The 13,428-nt window shown below is 62.3% G+C and overlaps 4 protein-coding genes across 7 annotated transcripts in view; 1 reads left to right on the plus strand and 3 right to left on the minus strand.

Annotated features, from left to right (window-relative positions):
• Window positions 1-851, plus strand: part of TOX4 (TOX high mobility group box family member 4) — a 15,836-nt gene extending 14,985 nt beyond the window's left edge. For all 3 annotated transcript variants that reach the window (XM_075072380.1, XM_075072378.1, XM_075072379.1), the window contains exons 7-8: window positions 361-524; window positions 615-851. In XM_075072380.1, coding sequence (XP_074928481.1) covers window positions 361-524; window positions 615-678 — 228 coding nt within the window. In that variant the 3' untranslated portion in view covers window positions 679-851. The remainder of the gene's footprint in view (window positions 1-360; window positions 525-614) is intronic.
• The window catches only part of RAB2B (RAB2B, member RAS oncogene family), a 225,343-nt gene that overhangs the window by 24,559 nt on the left and 187,356 nt on the right, over window positions 1-13,428 (minus strand). The gene's annotated exons all lie outside the window — the stretch shown is intronic.
• On the minus strand, window positions 974-5,506 carry METTL3 (methyltransferase 3, N6-adenosine-methyltransferase complex catalytic subunit). 2 transcript variants are annotated; one of them, XM_032786026.2, is made up of 11 exons: window positions 5,296-5,506; window positions 4,259-4,449; window positions 3,569-3,967; window positions 2,929-3,104; window positions 2,492-2,708; window positions 2,053-2,240; window positions 1,741-1,779; window positions 1,560-1,668; window positions 1,409-1,474; window positions 1,205-1,317; window positions 974-1,131 (listed from the first exon to the last, which is right to left on the minus strand). In XM_032786026.2, the coding sequence occupies exons 1-11, from the start codon at window positions 5,387-5,389 to the stop codon at window positions 1,020-1,022; spliced, it is 1,704 nt and encodes a 567-aa protein (XP_032641917.1). In that variant the 5' UTR covers window positions 5,390-5,506; the 3' UTR covers window positions 974-1,019. The 2 variants fall into 2 exon arrangements, with proteins under 2 accessions (XP_032641917.1, XP_032641918.1); XM_032786027.1 differs by lacking the exon at window positions 5,296-5,506 and adding an exon at window positions 4,614-4,731.
• The window catches only part of SALL2 (spalt like transcription factor 2), a 16,116-nt gene continuing 10,331 nt past the window's right edge, over window positions 7,644-13,428 (minus strand). The window contains exons 2-4 of the mRNA XM_032786024.2: window positions 8,870-11,121; window positions 8,324-8,722; window positions 7,644-7,933 (exon numbers count right to left, since the gene is read on the minus strand). Coding sequence (XP_032641915.1) covers window positions 8,342-8,722; window positions 8,870-11,121 — 2,633 coding nt within the window. The 3' untranslated portion in view covers window positions 7,644-7,933; window positions 8,324-8,341. The remainder of the gene's footprint in view (window positions 7,934-8,323; window positions 8,723-8,869; window positions 11,122-13,428) is intronic.

Genomic DNA, 13,428 nt, shown 5'->3' on the forward strand with positions numbered 1-13,428 from the left:
TGGGATGGGCACGGGGGTGCAGTCGGGTGTGTGAGGTCATAGCACGCTGAGGCGGGAGAGGCGCTGTGTGGGGGTGGGATGGGCACGGGAGTGCAGTTGGGTGCGTGAGGTCATGGCATGCTGAGGCGGGAGTGTTTGGGTGCAGGGGGTGGTGGAGGTGTGCTGTGTGGGGACGGGCTGGGCATGTTGGGTGCGTGAGGTCATAGCACGCTGAGGCGGGAGGCGCTGTGTGGGGATGAGATGGGCATGGGGGTGCAGTCGGGTGCGTGAGGTCATAGCACGCTGAGGCGGGAGTGGCGTGATTTGGGCAGACACCCCAGGCCTTCGCCCCGCAGCCAGTGACCCCTCCCCCCCGCCCAGGTGGAGTCCCCGACGCAGATGGACGTGGAGCTGGTGTCCGAGTCCCCCGTGGGGCTGTCGCCCCGGCCCCGCTGCGTGCGCTCCGGCTGTGACAACCTGCCCATCAGCAGCAGCGACTGGGACAATGAGTATTGCAGCAGCGAGTGTGTCGTCAAGCACTGCAGGTGAGGGGGGGGGGGCTGCGCGTCCCCCATGTCCCCGGGCACCCCTCCCTCACTCCCACCTGCTGACGCTTGCTCTGTCTCCCTTCGCAGGGACGTGTTCCTAGCCTGGCTGGCTTCTCGCAACTCTAACAGCAGCGTGGTCTTTGTGAAGTGAGCGGCGCGGCCGGGACGGAGCCTGTTCTGAGTACGCGCAGCGCCTGGCACAGCCACTGCTGGGGACCAAGGGGGATCATGGCCCCTGCGGGTGGGGGGGAGGTGGTGATGGCACAGACTTTGCTTTTATGCTGGGCTATGTCTCTGGAGCTGATTAAAGTGGGAGGGGCTGGAGCTTTGTGAGCTGCTTATTGGGGTTGGGGGGGGCACAGCCCCAACATTGCCCCGCTGCCTGGCCTGAGTTCCCTTGAGCCAGGAGTTGGGAGCTGCCTGTGCCCAGCGAGCGAGGCCTAGCATTCGTTTTCTCATTTTATTACGAAATAACCCCGTCCCCTCCGCCCCCTACATGTTCTTGGGCTTGGAGATGATCCCATCTGGGTAGCGCTGCTTGAACTGGGCCACCACATCAGGGTCCAGCAGGTGGATGCCGTCCAGCTGATTGCCCAGTGTGATCCTGCCAGAGAGAGGAAGGCGGGGTTAGCAGGCAGGGGGTCCCGGTAGGAGTTGGGGGGGGAGGGGGCGCTCACCAGTTGGGCTGCACGTTATGTGGCCGGCCGAAGAGCTCGATCTTGCGGGTGCCGGGAGAGAGGCGCTCGATCATGCCGTAGATCTCGTCTGGCTTGTGGCTGGTGGAGCGGACCTGCAAAAGGGGGTGACCACGGGGGAGATGTGAGAAGCAGGGAAGGAGCCCTAGCCACTCCTCGCCGAGCATGGGGAGGGGCTGAACCTACCTCAGCTACGATGACATCGCAGTCCAGGCCCCGGTTGAAGCCCTGGGGGTTCCCTTTGACCCCCACCTGTACAGGACAGAGAGAGAGAGGCTGAGCCAGGAGCTGGGGCGACCCCCCATCTAAGCTGGTCCCAGGCAGTGCTCCCCCATACCAGGCAGTGCTCCTTGCCGTGGTTCAGCCAGTGCCCCGTCCGCCCCGTGCGGATGATTCGCTGGAGCTGGTTCGTTTTCACCCAGATGATCTCATCCACCCGCTCGTACCTGGGGAGAAGAGGAGGGGGTTAGCAGCTAGTCGGGGGGGCGTGGGGGAGGGGAGACTGACTAGACACTCACCCCCAGAGGTTGAGGCACTCGCGTCCCAGCTCCATGGCCCTGCAGGGACAGCAGGTGGGGGTGAGATGCTGAACTGGCTCAGACACAATGTCAACCTGTCTAGCTCCCCCCATAGCCACACAGTGACCTCTGCAGCCAGGCCCACCCCAGGCTCCTTGGCAGGCTCACCTGCCTCCCCGTGCTTGCTAGTGACCCAGAGCCTCTGCTGTGCACCCCCCCCCGCCCATAGCAACCAGTGACCCAGAGGCTGAGCTGTTCCCCCCACCCCCATGCCAGCTGGTGACCCACAGGCTCAGCCCCCTCCCAGCATACCGGCCAGTGACCCAGAGGAAGAGGAACCCTTCATCCTGCAGCACAGGGATGTTGAGGCGTCGCATCTCGTCATCAGTCAGGGTGCCATAGGGTAGCTCCATGTGGATGTCCCAGGGCGGGTCGGCCATGACCACCGCGAACTTACCCAGGATGCTGACGTCCAGGTAGCGGATGTCGCAGCAGATCCACTATGGGGGGGGGGTTCAGAGAGAAACCAAAACTACCTGCCCCTATCCCCAAGGAGAACGGCCTTTAGCCACTGATGGGGCAGCAGGAAACTCGGCCCCCCCATTGGAACCCCACCCCAAACCCTTCCCTGGAGACTGGACAGCCCCACCCCTGTAATGCTGCCACCAGCCCTGCTGTCCCATACCCATTCTTGCCTAACCCCCCACCCCCGGAATTGATTCGCCCAGACACTTGCTCCCCACCCTGATACCTGTGGGGGGAAGAGGCGGTCGATGCTGGGGTCCCCACCCACCGCCTGGGGCAGTGCCAGCTCCTGGCCAGCACTGTGGTCACGCCCCCCGGGGGCATCCAGATCGGTGCAGGCATCAATCTCGTAGTGGACGTATTTGCAGGTGTCCATGTGGAAGCAGGTGTTGAGGAAGGAGCAGTCGCCCAAAGACTCATCTGTGTGCTTGTTAATGATGCGCCTGGGGGGGACAGTGATATATGACAGACATGGAACCCAGGAGTCCGGATGTCCAACTTGCCGTTCCCCCCACTAGATCACCCCCCTTCCAGTGCCAGGGAAAGAACCCAGGAGTCCTGGCTCCCAGCCCCCCTGCACTAACCCATCATGCCCCACTCCCTTCCCAGAGCCAGGGAGAGAACCCAGGAGTCCTGGCTCCCAGCCCCAGGGCAGGCTCTCACCTGAAGTGCAGTTTGCGGCAGGGCCGCTCAGCGTCCGTGGCTTTCATACACTCCTCCTTGGTGCCATAATCACAGAACTCCTGTACCTGGGCGCGGCCCCTCGAGCGAAACTTCTCCACAATTGACTGCTCCTTGGCTGTGGTTGTGTTCAGCAGCTCCAGGATCTCCTGGCTCACCTAGGGTGTGGGGAGAGCTGTGAGAAGGACCCAGGAATCCGGGGTTCCCTTCTGCCCGCTCCCTTCCCATATCCAAGGAGTCCTGATTCCCAGTCTCCCCCGCCCCTCCCTGTGGGAATAATGGGGGTCTAGCAGACCTTCCTCAAGTGCTGGAAAGTGGGTAAGGGTTCATATATGGTCACAACAGTCTATACCAATGAATGTTACTAAATGTTAATGAGGTGTGAAAAGGAGACAGACTGTATTGGTCCAAAGAAAAAGGTCTCAGGATCCCACCCAAGGCCAGGGTTGGGATCATGACTGCTCCGAACCAATTCCCTCCCAGAGCCAGGGACAGAACCCAGGAGTCCTAGTTCCCAGCCCCTGACCCTAACCCACTAGACCCCACTCCCCTCCCAGAACCACGGCGAGATCCCCCAGCACTGGGCCCCCAGCCTGTGTTGAGGCTAGGATCCAGGTGGTACCTTCTTGCTCTGCTGCTCTTTGGTGGACTGCTGGCTCAGCAGGCTCTCGATCTCCAGATCCAGGTCTGATGCCTGCTTCCGAGACTTCTTCGCCGGTTCCTTGGCCAGCTCTGAGGTGGTCAAGGCAGAGGGGGTAGCACCGGCTGGGGAAGGAACAGCACCCCCAGCATCCTGCTCCGCCCAGCGCTTCTGGCCCCCAGTGCTGCCCGGCTCAGCAGGGCCCTTCTGCTCAGCCACAGCGCCCATCATGGCAGAGAGCTTGGAGTGGTCAGCATAGGTGACCAGAGTGGGCTGCTCCTCGTCATCCTGCAGCAGCCCCCGGCGCACCTCAATCAGCTCCTGAGCTGCAAACTTCTGCAGCAGGCTCTCCACGCTGCGCTGGGTGACAGGGGCCTCCGGCTGTAGGACAGACAGGATCACAGGGTGGGGCAAGTGTGAAGAGATGGGGTTACCCCAGTGCCTGGCAGGGGGAGAGACAGGGTCCGCTGGGGAAAGAGATGGTCAAACTGGAGGGAGGATGAGGGACATGTCAGAGGATCAGCCAATCCAGGGAACGAAGGAACAGCAAATAGTTGACAGAGCAGGTGCTGCTGGGGGACTGCGGGTGTGTTTTCACATGGACAGGTGGTGGAGGGGAATGAGGCTGGGCCCCAGGGCACTGGCAGCAAGTGGGAGGGACTGGGCTCTCACCGTGGAGATGGCCAGGCAGATGGAGAGGGCATCGGTGGGCAGCGCCAGCCCCAGGTCCGAGAGGTGATGCAGCAGCTTCTTCTCCAGCTCGGGGTCAGTGGCCAGCTCTCTAGCTGCGCTGCTGGGTGTGGGGGCTGCAGGCACCGGGCTGTCGCTGCGGAAAGGTGATGCCAGCTCTGGGTTCCTGAGGTCTAGGGAGAGAGATGGGATGATGCTGGTGATGTCTGAGTATCGAGAGGTGACACCCCCATTCCCAACCTCCCCAGCACTCACCCACTACACCAACCCCCCGCATCCCAACTTCTCCCTGCAGCTCCAGCCAATTGGTCCTGCCCCCTCACCCACTGCCTCTCACCCTTGTGCCAGTGGGTCCCTGCTGCAGCTGTTGTCGACTCCCCTAGTGCCCCGACCCCATGGCTTCTCCTGCTGCCCAATGCATCCTGATTCCTTACCCCTTGTATCCCCAGCACATTTATGCCCTAGTGCCCTTTGGGGACCACCTGAGCCCTGTGCCAAAAATGCCCTTTAACTTCTGACCCCAACACAGGGGTCCTGCTTCTGTTACTGATGCAGCCACCCTCTGCCCCTGCCTCGTGGTTCCCAATCTCCCCCTGCCGCAGTGCCCCATGCCCCCCCTGATCCAGTCATGGCCTTGCTGACATTTGTCCCTCACAGTGCTCCTGGGTCTCACAACCAAGGGATCTAGCCTGCACCCCCCGCCCCCATCGATAGCTCCCTGAGCCCCCGCTACCCCGGCCAAACCCCAATCCCCACCGGCCCCTATGTCCACTGTGCCTTCACCTTCTCTAGTTACCCCGACCCCTTGGTATCTCTAGGCCCCAGTCCCTCACTCATGCCACTTGCCCTTTGACCCCCCGACCCCCCCCCGGGAATCCTGCTGGTGTCACCACTGCCCCCTCATGCCCTTTGCCCCCTGACCTCCTTGCATCACCAATGCCCCTGATCCCGTGCCCTTTGACCCCTGAACTCCATGGTCCCGCTCTGCCCTTTGACCCCCGCGCCCCCCACCCGCTCACCCAGTGGATCCTGTTTCCGCCGCCGCTGGAGCCGCTCCCGCAGCGAGTCCAGCTGCTTCTTGTGGGCCTGGATCGAGCTCCACGTGTCCGACATGGTCCGGCCCGGGGCGCGGTCTCCAGCCCCGCTGCCCTTCCCCGCTCAGGCAGCCCCGGGCACCGGCCAGACCGATGCTGCTCACGCGGACCGCGTGGACAGGAGTAACCGGAAGTGCCTCGGGGGGATGGAGATAAGAAGCGAGCAGTTCCTGTTTCTGCCCACACTGCGAATCCGCCGCCGCCATCACGTATACTGGCAAGCGACGACCATCTTGGTTATGGATGTGTGTACAGAGCGGCCATCTTGGTTAGGGGTAATTTTGAACGCCGCCATCTTGGTTATCTGTGGTTTTAAAAAACAGCCATCTTATTTACTGTCAATCGACGGCCATCTTGGTTTTGAAGCCTCCATGGCGGCCATTTTTGACTGGGGCATAGTTGGCGGCCATCTTAATTAGTGACGAATACTGATGTCTGGGCGGCCATCTTGTTTACTGGCACAGAGGCGCCTACCCACCAATCTTGTTACTGGCAGAAAGGTTTTTTGGCCCTTGTTGGTCATTGGTGTCGGCTGTACTTCGACTCCACACCAGCCACGTTGATGGTTGGCAGAGCCTTACTCACCCCCTCACAGGGCAGTGCTTGCAACCATGTTGGTGTCTGGCCCCCATCCGAGGTGGCAGCTCCCCCCCCCCATTGGTCACCATCAAGGTGGTGAATAGAGGACGTGGCAATCTCAGAGTGAAGTTTTGGCGACCATGTTGGCTACTGGCACTGGAGCATTGCTTGCCCAAGCCACAAGCCTTGTCAATGCAGTGGACCTGTGGAGGCAGCCATCTTGGTCACTGGCACAAAGGAGCCTGGTAGTGAGCGTCTTGCACTGATCCGATCCTGGGGGTGACCGACAAACCCAGTGATAGTGACCAGCTCTGGGCAGGGATGGGGGCATAACCCTGCTCCCTTTTCTGCTGCAGCTTCTCCTTTCCCTGGTGTGCTTTAGGCTGGTTGAAGGATAACATTTGCCATTCCTCCAGTCCCTTTGTGTCCCCAAGCACTCCCCTCCCCCAACATGCAGCCACATCTGGAGGGCAGCAGGAGTGTTTGGTGCAGCAGAAAACACATCCCTGGGTGTCTGCCCCATGTGGAGCCAAGGGGAGCCCTAGATTGCCAGGTGGGTCACACCTTAGGTTTCAGGACCCCTGAGTTCCAGTCCCAGTTCCCCACAGACTCACTGTCCGTGAATCTAGCCCTAGCTCCCTCCTGGGGGTAAAGAACTCTTCCCTCCCCCTGATTTTAACATGGCATCTAGGCTGATGGGGAGGCTGCTCTGCCCTGGTGCAGGGGCTGGAGAGGTGAGAGAGAGAGGAAGAGCTGGCAGATGCAGGAGGGAGGGAAAATGAAATGGGTGGCAAGGTAGGAGGGGAGGGAAGAACAGCTAAGCTGGAGAAGGAATGGAGAGAACAACTTTGGGGATTAGTGCTGGCTCGACGTTCCCCACACCAGAGGCCTCCCAAGCAGCTCTGGCTGGCTCAGGCTTAAGCAGCTCAGGAGCATTATGTGAAACTGGCAGGGGAGGGGAAAAATGCTGGGCCTGGAGCTGTGGAGCAGGACTGGAGACAGGGAGTACTTGTAATCCACTGGGGAGTGTGTGCGACCCCCTTTCCCCCCTGCCCCCGCAGTGCTGACCCACAGAGAACATGAGCATGTTACAGCCCCCAGCCACATGGGCCTGCCTCGTTAGTCACACTGGAGGTAATGAGACCAAGTGTGTACATGTCCTTGTTGCCCCCTGGTGGAGGTGATGAGTCCTGCCATGTGTGACCCTGTTGCCCCCTGCTGTAAGGGACAAGCCCTGCTGTGTGTGTGTGGGGGGGGTGGCCCTGCTGCCCCCTGCTGGAGAAATGAGCCCTGCTGTGTGTGTCCCTGCTGACCCCTACTGGAGGGAACCAGTCCTGCTGTGTTTGTGTGTCCCTGTTGCACCCTGCTGGAGGGGACGAGTCCTGCTCTGTGTGTGTGTGTGTGTGTCCATCCCCCTGATGCCGTCTGGTGGAGGGAATGAGTCCTGCTGTGTTTGTGTGTCCCTGTTGCACCCTGCTGGAGGGGACGAGTCCTGCTGTTTGTGTGTGTGTGTCTCTGTTGCCCCCTGCTGGAGGGGACAAGCCCTACCGTATGTGTGTATGTGCGCGCGCGCATGCGCGCTGCCCTCTGCTGGAGGGGATGAGCCCGGCCATGTGTGTGACACAGAGAAACGTCTGAATCTCCCTACTCACCCCGCCCCATCTCCTCCCTGGGAAGAATAAGACCCGAGTCTCTGGGGATTTGTCAAACTGCTTTAATGATGGACACAGACAAAGTCCTGCTGACCCTGGCCAGAGCAGCTGGGCCTTTGTTCTACACTAGAGGGCGCTTCACTATGGGTCCAAGATGGCTGGGACGAGCCCTGGTCCCTGCGCCAGGGTCCTGCCTCCCGCCCAGTCCCCTCTGAGCTATGGTAAAAGCAAAAGACTAAAATGCCACTAAAGTTGTGTGGGGGCCGTGTCCCCGATGCCTGATCCCCCTGTGGGGGTTGGTGCCTCTTGCAGCACGCCAGGGCTGGTGCCCCCTGGAGGAGAGAGAGAGAGAGAGACGGGGTTAGGGGACAGAACTGCTGGGGAGAGTGGGGTTGCACAACCCCCCAAACTGATGGCATGACCTCTGACATCTAGCCCTCCTACTGATTGACCTCTGACCCCAAATCTGTCCCACCAAGCAACCTCCTACCCCAGCCCTCTCCCAAGTGACCTCTAGTCTGCCCTGGCCCCATGCTTTCCATCAACCACCCTCCCAGCTCCCTGCCCCACAAGAAGTGGCTAAAGCAGGGAATGAGCCGTGCCATGGCTGCGAAGGGTGGGGGGATTTCCTGTGTCTCTGGGGCAGCCCCCCATCACAGCGGGGCTGGACTTTGGGGTCAAACTCCTCCTCTTTTTATTCCCCGGGGGAGGAGGGATGTTACCTGCTGAGGGCCTGTTGGCTACTTCTCCGCCTTGCCTTGGCTCTCTGGGGCAGCCTCCCCTGCAGCTGGAAGTCCTCCTGCCTGCTTCTCCTTGGCTTCAGTGGGGGCCGCCTTGCTGGGCGCAGTGGCTGGGCCAAAAAGTACAGGGGGTGCAGTAGAGGAGGAAGGGGTGGCGGTGATGGGGGGGCCCCGGCAGGTCTTGGCAGCCAGCGCCCCCCCTGCGATGAAGGCAGTGTACTGGTTCCAGAAGGACAGGGGCCCCACCAGCTGGGTCGGCACATCCCGTGCCAGGAACTCCTGCAGCTTTGCTGTGCCTCCCAGTGCTGTTGGGGCCTCTGGGACCAGACGCCGGCCACGCCGTGCTATGCTGCAGCTCCACGCTGTGCTGCCCAGGGGAACCTGCCGCAGGGACAGAGACAGACAGGGGAGCTCATTACATCTCAAGGGAGACCCTGTGTAAAGGCAGGGGCAGATGGGGGAAGTTTGAGCAGGGAGAGGCAGGGGACAGGCTTGGGGTGGGGTGGGGAGAGGCAGGGGCTCTCTTACCTGGTGGTGGGCTGCCAGGGCGTGCTTACGCAGTGCTGCCCCGTTGGGGAATCCCTCCTTGCAGACCCCACAGGCCAGAGCCACCCCCTCTTTGGCCTGGCTGGCCCGTGGCTCCTCGGCTCCAGCCCCTGCTGCCACCTCCTCCTCTCCCTCCTGTGCTTTGTCTCCTCCTCCCTCTGCCTTCTGGGTGCTGGGGTCTCCTTCTCCCTCCATGGCAGGTGGGGGGCTCCCTCCCCCAGAAGGCGAGGCGCTGGGATCGGCTGCTCCCCCCACCTCTAGCTTCCGAGCATCCTCCTCTTCCTTGGTGTGAGCCGGGGCTGCTTCCTCCTCTGGGCTGGACACCCCCTCTGAGCCCCCCGGGGCCTTCTCCGTGCTGCTGTCCAGTGAGTCCTCATCGCTGCCCTCCTCCTCCTCCTCCTCCTCCTCAGACAGCTCCTCCTCATCCCTCTGCGAGGCGGGGACCTCGGGCTGGCGGGTGCCCTCCCCTAGGGCAGCAGGGGGCTCGGGCAGCAGGGCTCCATTGGGGATCTGGCCCCCGAGGTGCATGCGGACGTGTTGCTGGAGGCTGACAGCATTGGTGAACTTCTTCTGGCAGATGGGGCAGGAGTTCTGGGCTCGGGCAGCCGGGCTGGCCTTGTGGCCCACGAAGTGCGCCCGCAGGTTGCCCCGGGTGGAGAAGGCCCGGCCACACACCTTGCACTTGAAGGGCCGCTCCCCGCCATGCTGCCCGTAGTGGAGGCGCAGTGCCCGGGGGCAGCTCAGCACCCGCAGGCAGATCACGCATTGGTTGGGCCCCGAGGAGGAAGAGGAGGGCGGCGAAGAGGCCGAGGGAGCCGCCGGGCCAGCTCCGGGCGAGACCCCCTGTCGGTCGATCTTCTCCACCAGCTGCTGCAGCTTGGAGGTCTCCGAGGGGGAGGCTCCCACCGGCTCCAGCACATAGGGGAAGGGGAAGCCAGTGCTGCCCGCCTTGAAGTGGTTGGCCAGCAGGGCCCAGCTGGGCAGCTTGCCCAGGGGCACCCGTGCTCCTTCTGCTTCCCTCCCTGGCGGCGTGTTCTCGTCCCCCTTGCCCCGCCCCTCGGCCGCTTTCATCAGCACCAGCTTGTTGAAGATGGGCAGGGTCTGAGCGGCGGCTGCACCCCCGGCAGCAGTGCCCGAGAGCAGCGTCAGACTCTCAGTGGCACTCAGCCCCTTGCGCTCAGGGGGCACCGCTTCCTCGCCTGGTTCAGCCTTCTCGGGCGGCACCGACATGCCATAGGGCAGCCCGGCGCCGGTCAGCATGTAGTCGAGGTGCTCGGGGACTGGGTGGGGGTTCATCTGGACATGTGGGTACTTCTCCCGGTGCCGGTGGAAGTGCACCTTGAGGTTCCCCCGGGTGGTGAAGCGGTTGCCACAGACGTTGCACTTGTAGGGGCGCTCGCCCGTGTGGGAGCGCAGGTGGATCTGCAGGGCACTGTCGCTCCCGAAGACCTTGGCACAGAAGCGGCACTTGTGCCGACCCCCTGGCTTCTCCTCCAGCCCCACCTCGGCCCCCCCGGCCCCGTTTTTCTGCCGCAGCAGCCCTGGGGAGGTGGCCTGCTCCAGGCCCCGCGCCGCCCCCAGACACTGGGCGGCCAGAAGTCCCGTGGAAGGGAATGCCGGGGCCAGGATGGGCTCCACTTTGGGGCCCCTGGCGCTGCCAGGGAAAGGGTGGTAGAGGTGGAAGAAGGTGGGCTTGGGCACTTCTGGGGAGCCTGACACCTGGGTCCTCACTGGCTCAGACTTAATGGAGAAGACGGGCAAGGGGGCCTTGGCCTGGTGGGAGGCCCCTGAGGCTGGCTCTGGGGCGGGGGCTGAGGCGGCCGGCTGCCCCAGGGAGCCAAGCAACAGCACCTGCCGGCAGATCTCCTCCGTCATCTGCATCTGGTGCAGCTGGCGCTGCTGGAGCACCCGCAGCTCCTCCAGGATCAAGGGGATGTTGAGGTGCCCAGAGTGCGGGGGAGCAGCCGGCAGAGCCAGCGGCGGTGGCGGTGGAGGAGGGAGCGGCTCCGGGGCCAAGGGGTTGCTGGCCAGAGGACCCGTCTCTGTCTCCATGCTTGGGGGGCTGTCGGGCCGGGGCTCCGAGGAGGAAGAGGAGGAGGAGGAGGAAGAGCCAGCGCTGTCTTGCCCGTTGGCTGAAGAGGAGGAGGAGGGAAGGGGCTGGTTGGGGTGACAAGTGTCCCGGTGGGCAGCCAGCTCTGTGGGGCAGGATGGGGGTGCCTCATCACTTGTGTCCCCTGTGGAGAGAGAGAGACAGAGGGTCAGACCTTGGCGGGCAATGCCAGGGGAGCCCCCTGCACCCCAGAGCTTCTGCAGCTCCCCCAAATCATAGGGGAACCAGTGACATCTCCCATATCTATACAGGAACCTGAGACCTCTGCTATATCTATAGTGGGTGTTCCTACATCCCCCCAAAGCTATAGGGGGCAGAGAAGCCTGCTCCCCTCAATTCCTCCCCCTTCCCCACTCTGAAATCTGCCCAGAACACAGTGCCCAGCTGGCTTTCCCCGCACGGCACCTCCTGACTCCACGCACCCCCATCCCCCACAGGCACAAGAGAATCCGGGGAGGGGGGTCAGGTCCCAGGCTGAGAGGAAGACAGTGCAGGGTTCTCCTTTCCCCAGGGTGTAAATCAGGACTAACTCCATTGGGACACGTGAGACATATGGACAGACAGACAGAGGGTGCAGGGGATGCACAGACAGACAGACAGACAGAAGGCTGCAGGGTATGGGTGAACGGACAGACAGAAAGGTGCTGGGGAACAGGCAGACAGAGGGTGCAGGGGAGGTAGGGATGGACAGACATGAGTGCATGGATGCACAGACAGACAGAGGGTGCACGGGACAGAGAGATAGAGCTGCAGGGGTCAAACAGACACACGGTGCTGGGCAGGGAGAGATGGACAGACAGACTTGGAGCACAGGGGTGGCATGGACAGGCAGAGAGAAAGGTGCAGAGGACCGATGGAAACACAGAGGGTGTAGGGGATGGACAGAGAGGGACGCATGGACGCACGGACAGACAGATGGCACAGGGAACACACAGACAGATGGACAGAAAGGTGCAGGGGACAGAGACACACAGGCTGCAGGAGGCGGATGGACAGGGGTGCATGGACAGACAGAGGGCGCAGGGAATACACAGACAGACAGACAGGTGCAGGTGACAGACAGACGGATAGAGGGTTCACAGGGCGGACAGAAAGTGCAGGGGAGGTAGGGATGGGCACATGGATGCACAGATGGACAGAGGGTGCACGGGGCGGACAGACAGAGGCTGCAGGAGGCAGACTGACAGGGGTACATGGACACACGGACAGACACCCAGAAAGGTGCAGGGGACAGAGAGACAGAGGGTGCACGGGGTGGATGGACAGGGGCGCATGGACAGACAGAGGGCGCAGGGAATACACGGACGGACAGACAGAAAGGTGCAGGGGACAGAGAGACAGAGGGTGCATGGGGCGGATGGACAGGGGTGCATGGACAGACAGAGGGCGCAGGGAATACACAGATGGACAGACAGAAAGGTGCGGGGACAGACAGAGGGTGCACAGGGCGGACAGAGGCTGCAGGAGGTGGGCGGACAGGGACCCATGGACAGACAGAGGGCGCAGGGAATACACAGATGGACACACAGAAAGGTGCGGGGACAGACAGACGGACAGAAGGTGCAGGGGAGGTAGGGATGGGCGCATGGATGCACAGACGGACAGAGGGTGCAGGAAGTGGATGGACAGGGGCTCATGGACAGACAGAGGGTGCAGGGAATACATGGACGGACAGACAGAAAGGTGCAGGGGACAGCCAGACAGAAGCTGTAGGAAGTGGACGGACAGGGGCGCATGGACAAACAGAGGGTGCAGGGAATACACAGACGGACAGACAGAAGGGTGCAGGGGACAGACAGACAGACAGACAGAGGCTGCAGAAGGCAGACGGACAGGGGCGCATGGACAGACAGAGGGCACAGGGAATACATGGACGGACAGACAGAAAGGTGCAGGGGACAGACAGACAGACAGAGGGTGCACAGGGCGGACGGACAGGGACGCATGGAATACACGGACAGACAGACAGAAAGGTACAGGGGACAGACCGACAGCGGGTGCACGGAGCGGACAGACAGGGGCGCATGGACAGACAGAAGGCACAGGGAATACACGGACGGATGGACGGACAGACAGAAAGGTGCAGGGGACAGACAGACGGACAGAGGGTGCACGGGGCGGACAGAGGGTGCAGGGGAGGCAGGGATGGGCACATGGATGCACAGACGGACAGAGGGGGCACAGGGCGGACAGACAGAAAGGTGTAGGGGATAGACAGATGGACAGAGGCTGCAGGAGGTGGACGGACAGGGGCGCATGGACAGACAGTGGGCACAGGGAATGCACGGACGCAGGGGACAGACAGACGGATGGACAGAGGGTGCCCGGGGCGGACAGAGGGTGCAGGGGAGGTAGGGATGGGCGCATGGATGCACAGACGGACAGAGGGGGCACAGGGCGGACAGACAGAAAGGTGCAGGGGACAGACAGA

Source organism: Chelonoidis abingdonii, chromosome 14, assembly GCF_003597395.2.
Source record: "Chelonoidis abingdonii isolate Lonesome George chromosome 14, CheloAbing_2.0, whole genome shotgun sequence".
In the NCBI taxonomy this organism is placed as follows: domain Eukaryota; kingdom Metazoa; phylum Chordata; order Testudines; family Testudinidae; genus Chelonoidis; species Chelonoidis abingdonii.

Bases quoted from the DNA above. Each gene is read 5' to 3' on its own strand.
- METTL3 (XM_032786026.2), bottom strand. From the start codon at position 5,389: ATGTCGGACACGTGGAGCTCGATCCAGGCCCACAAGAAGCAGCTGGAC. The intron at 3,968-4,258 runs GTGAGAGCCCAG...TCTGTCCTACAG, and splicing joins TCTGCCTGGCCATCTCCACG to CCGGAGGCCCCTGTCACCCA. The intron at 1,669-1,740 runs GTGAGTGTCTAG...TCTTCTCCCCAG, and splicing joins GAGTGCCTCAACCTCTGGGG to GTACGAGCGGGTGGATGAGA.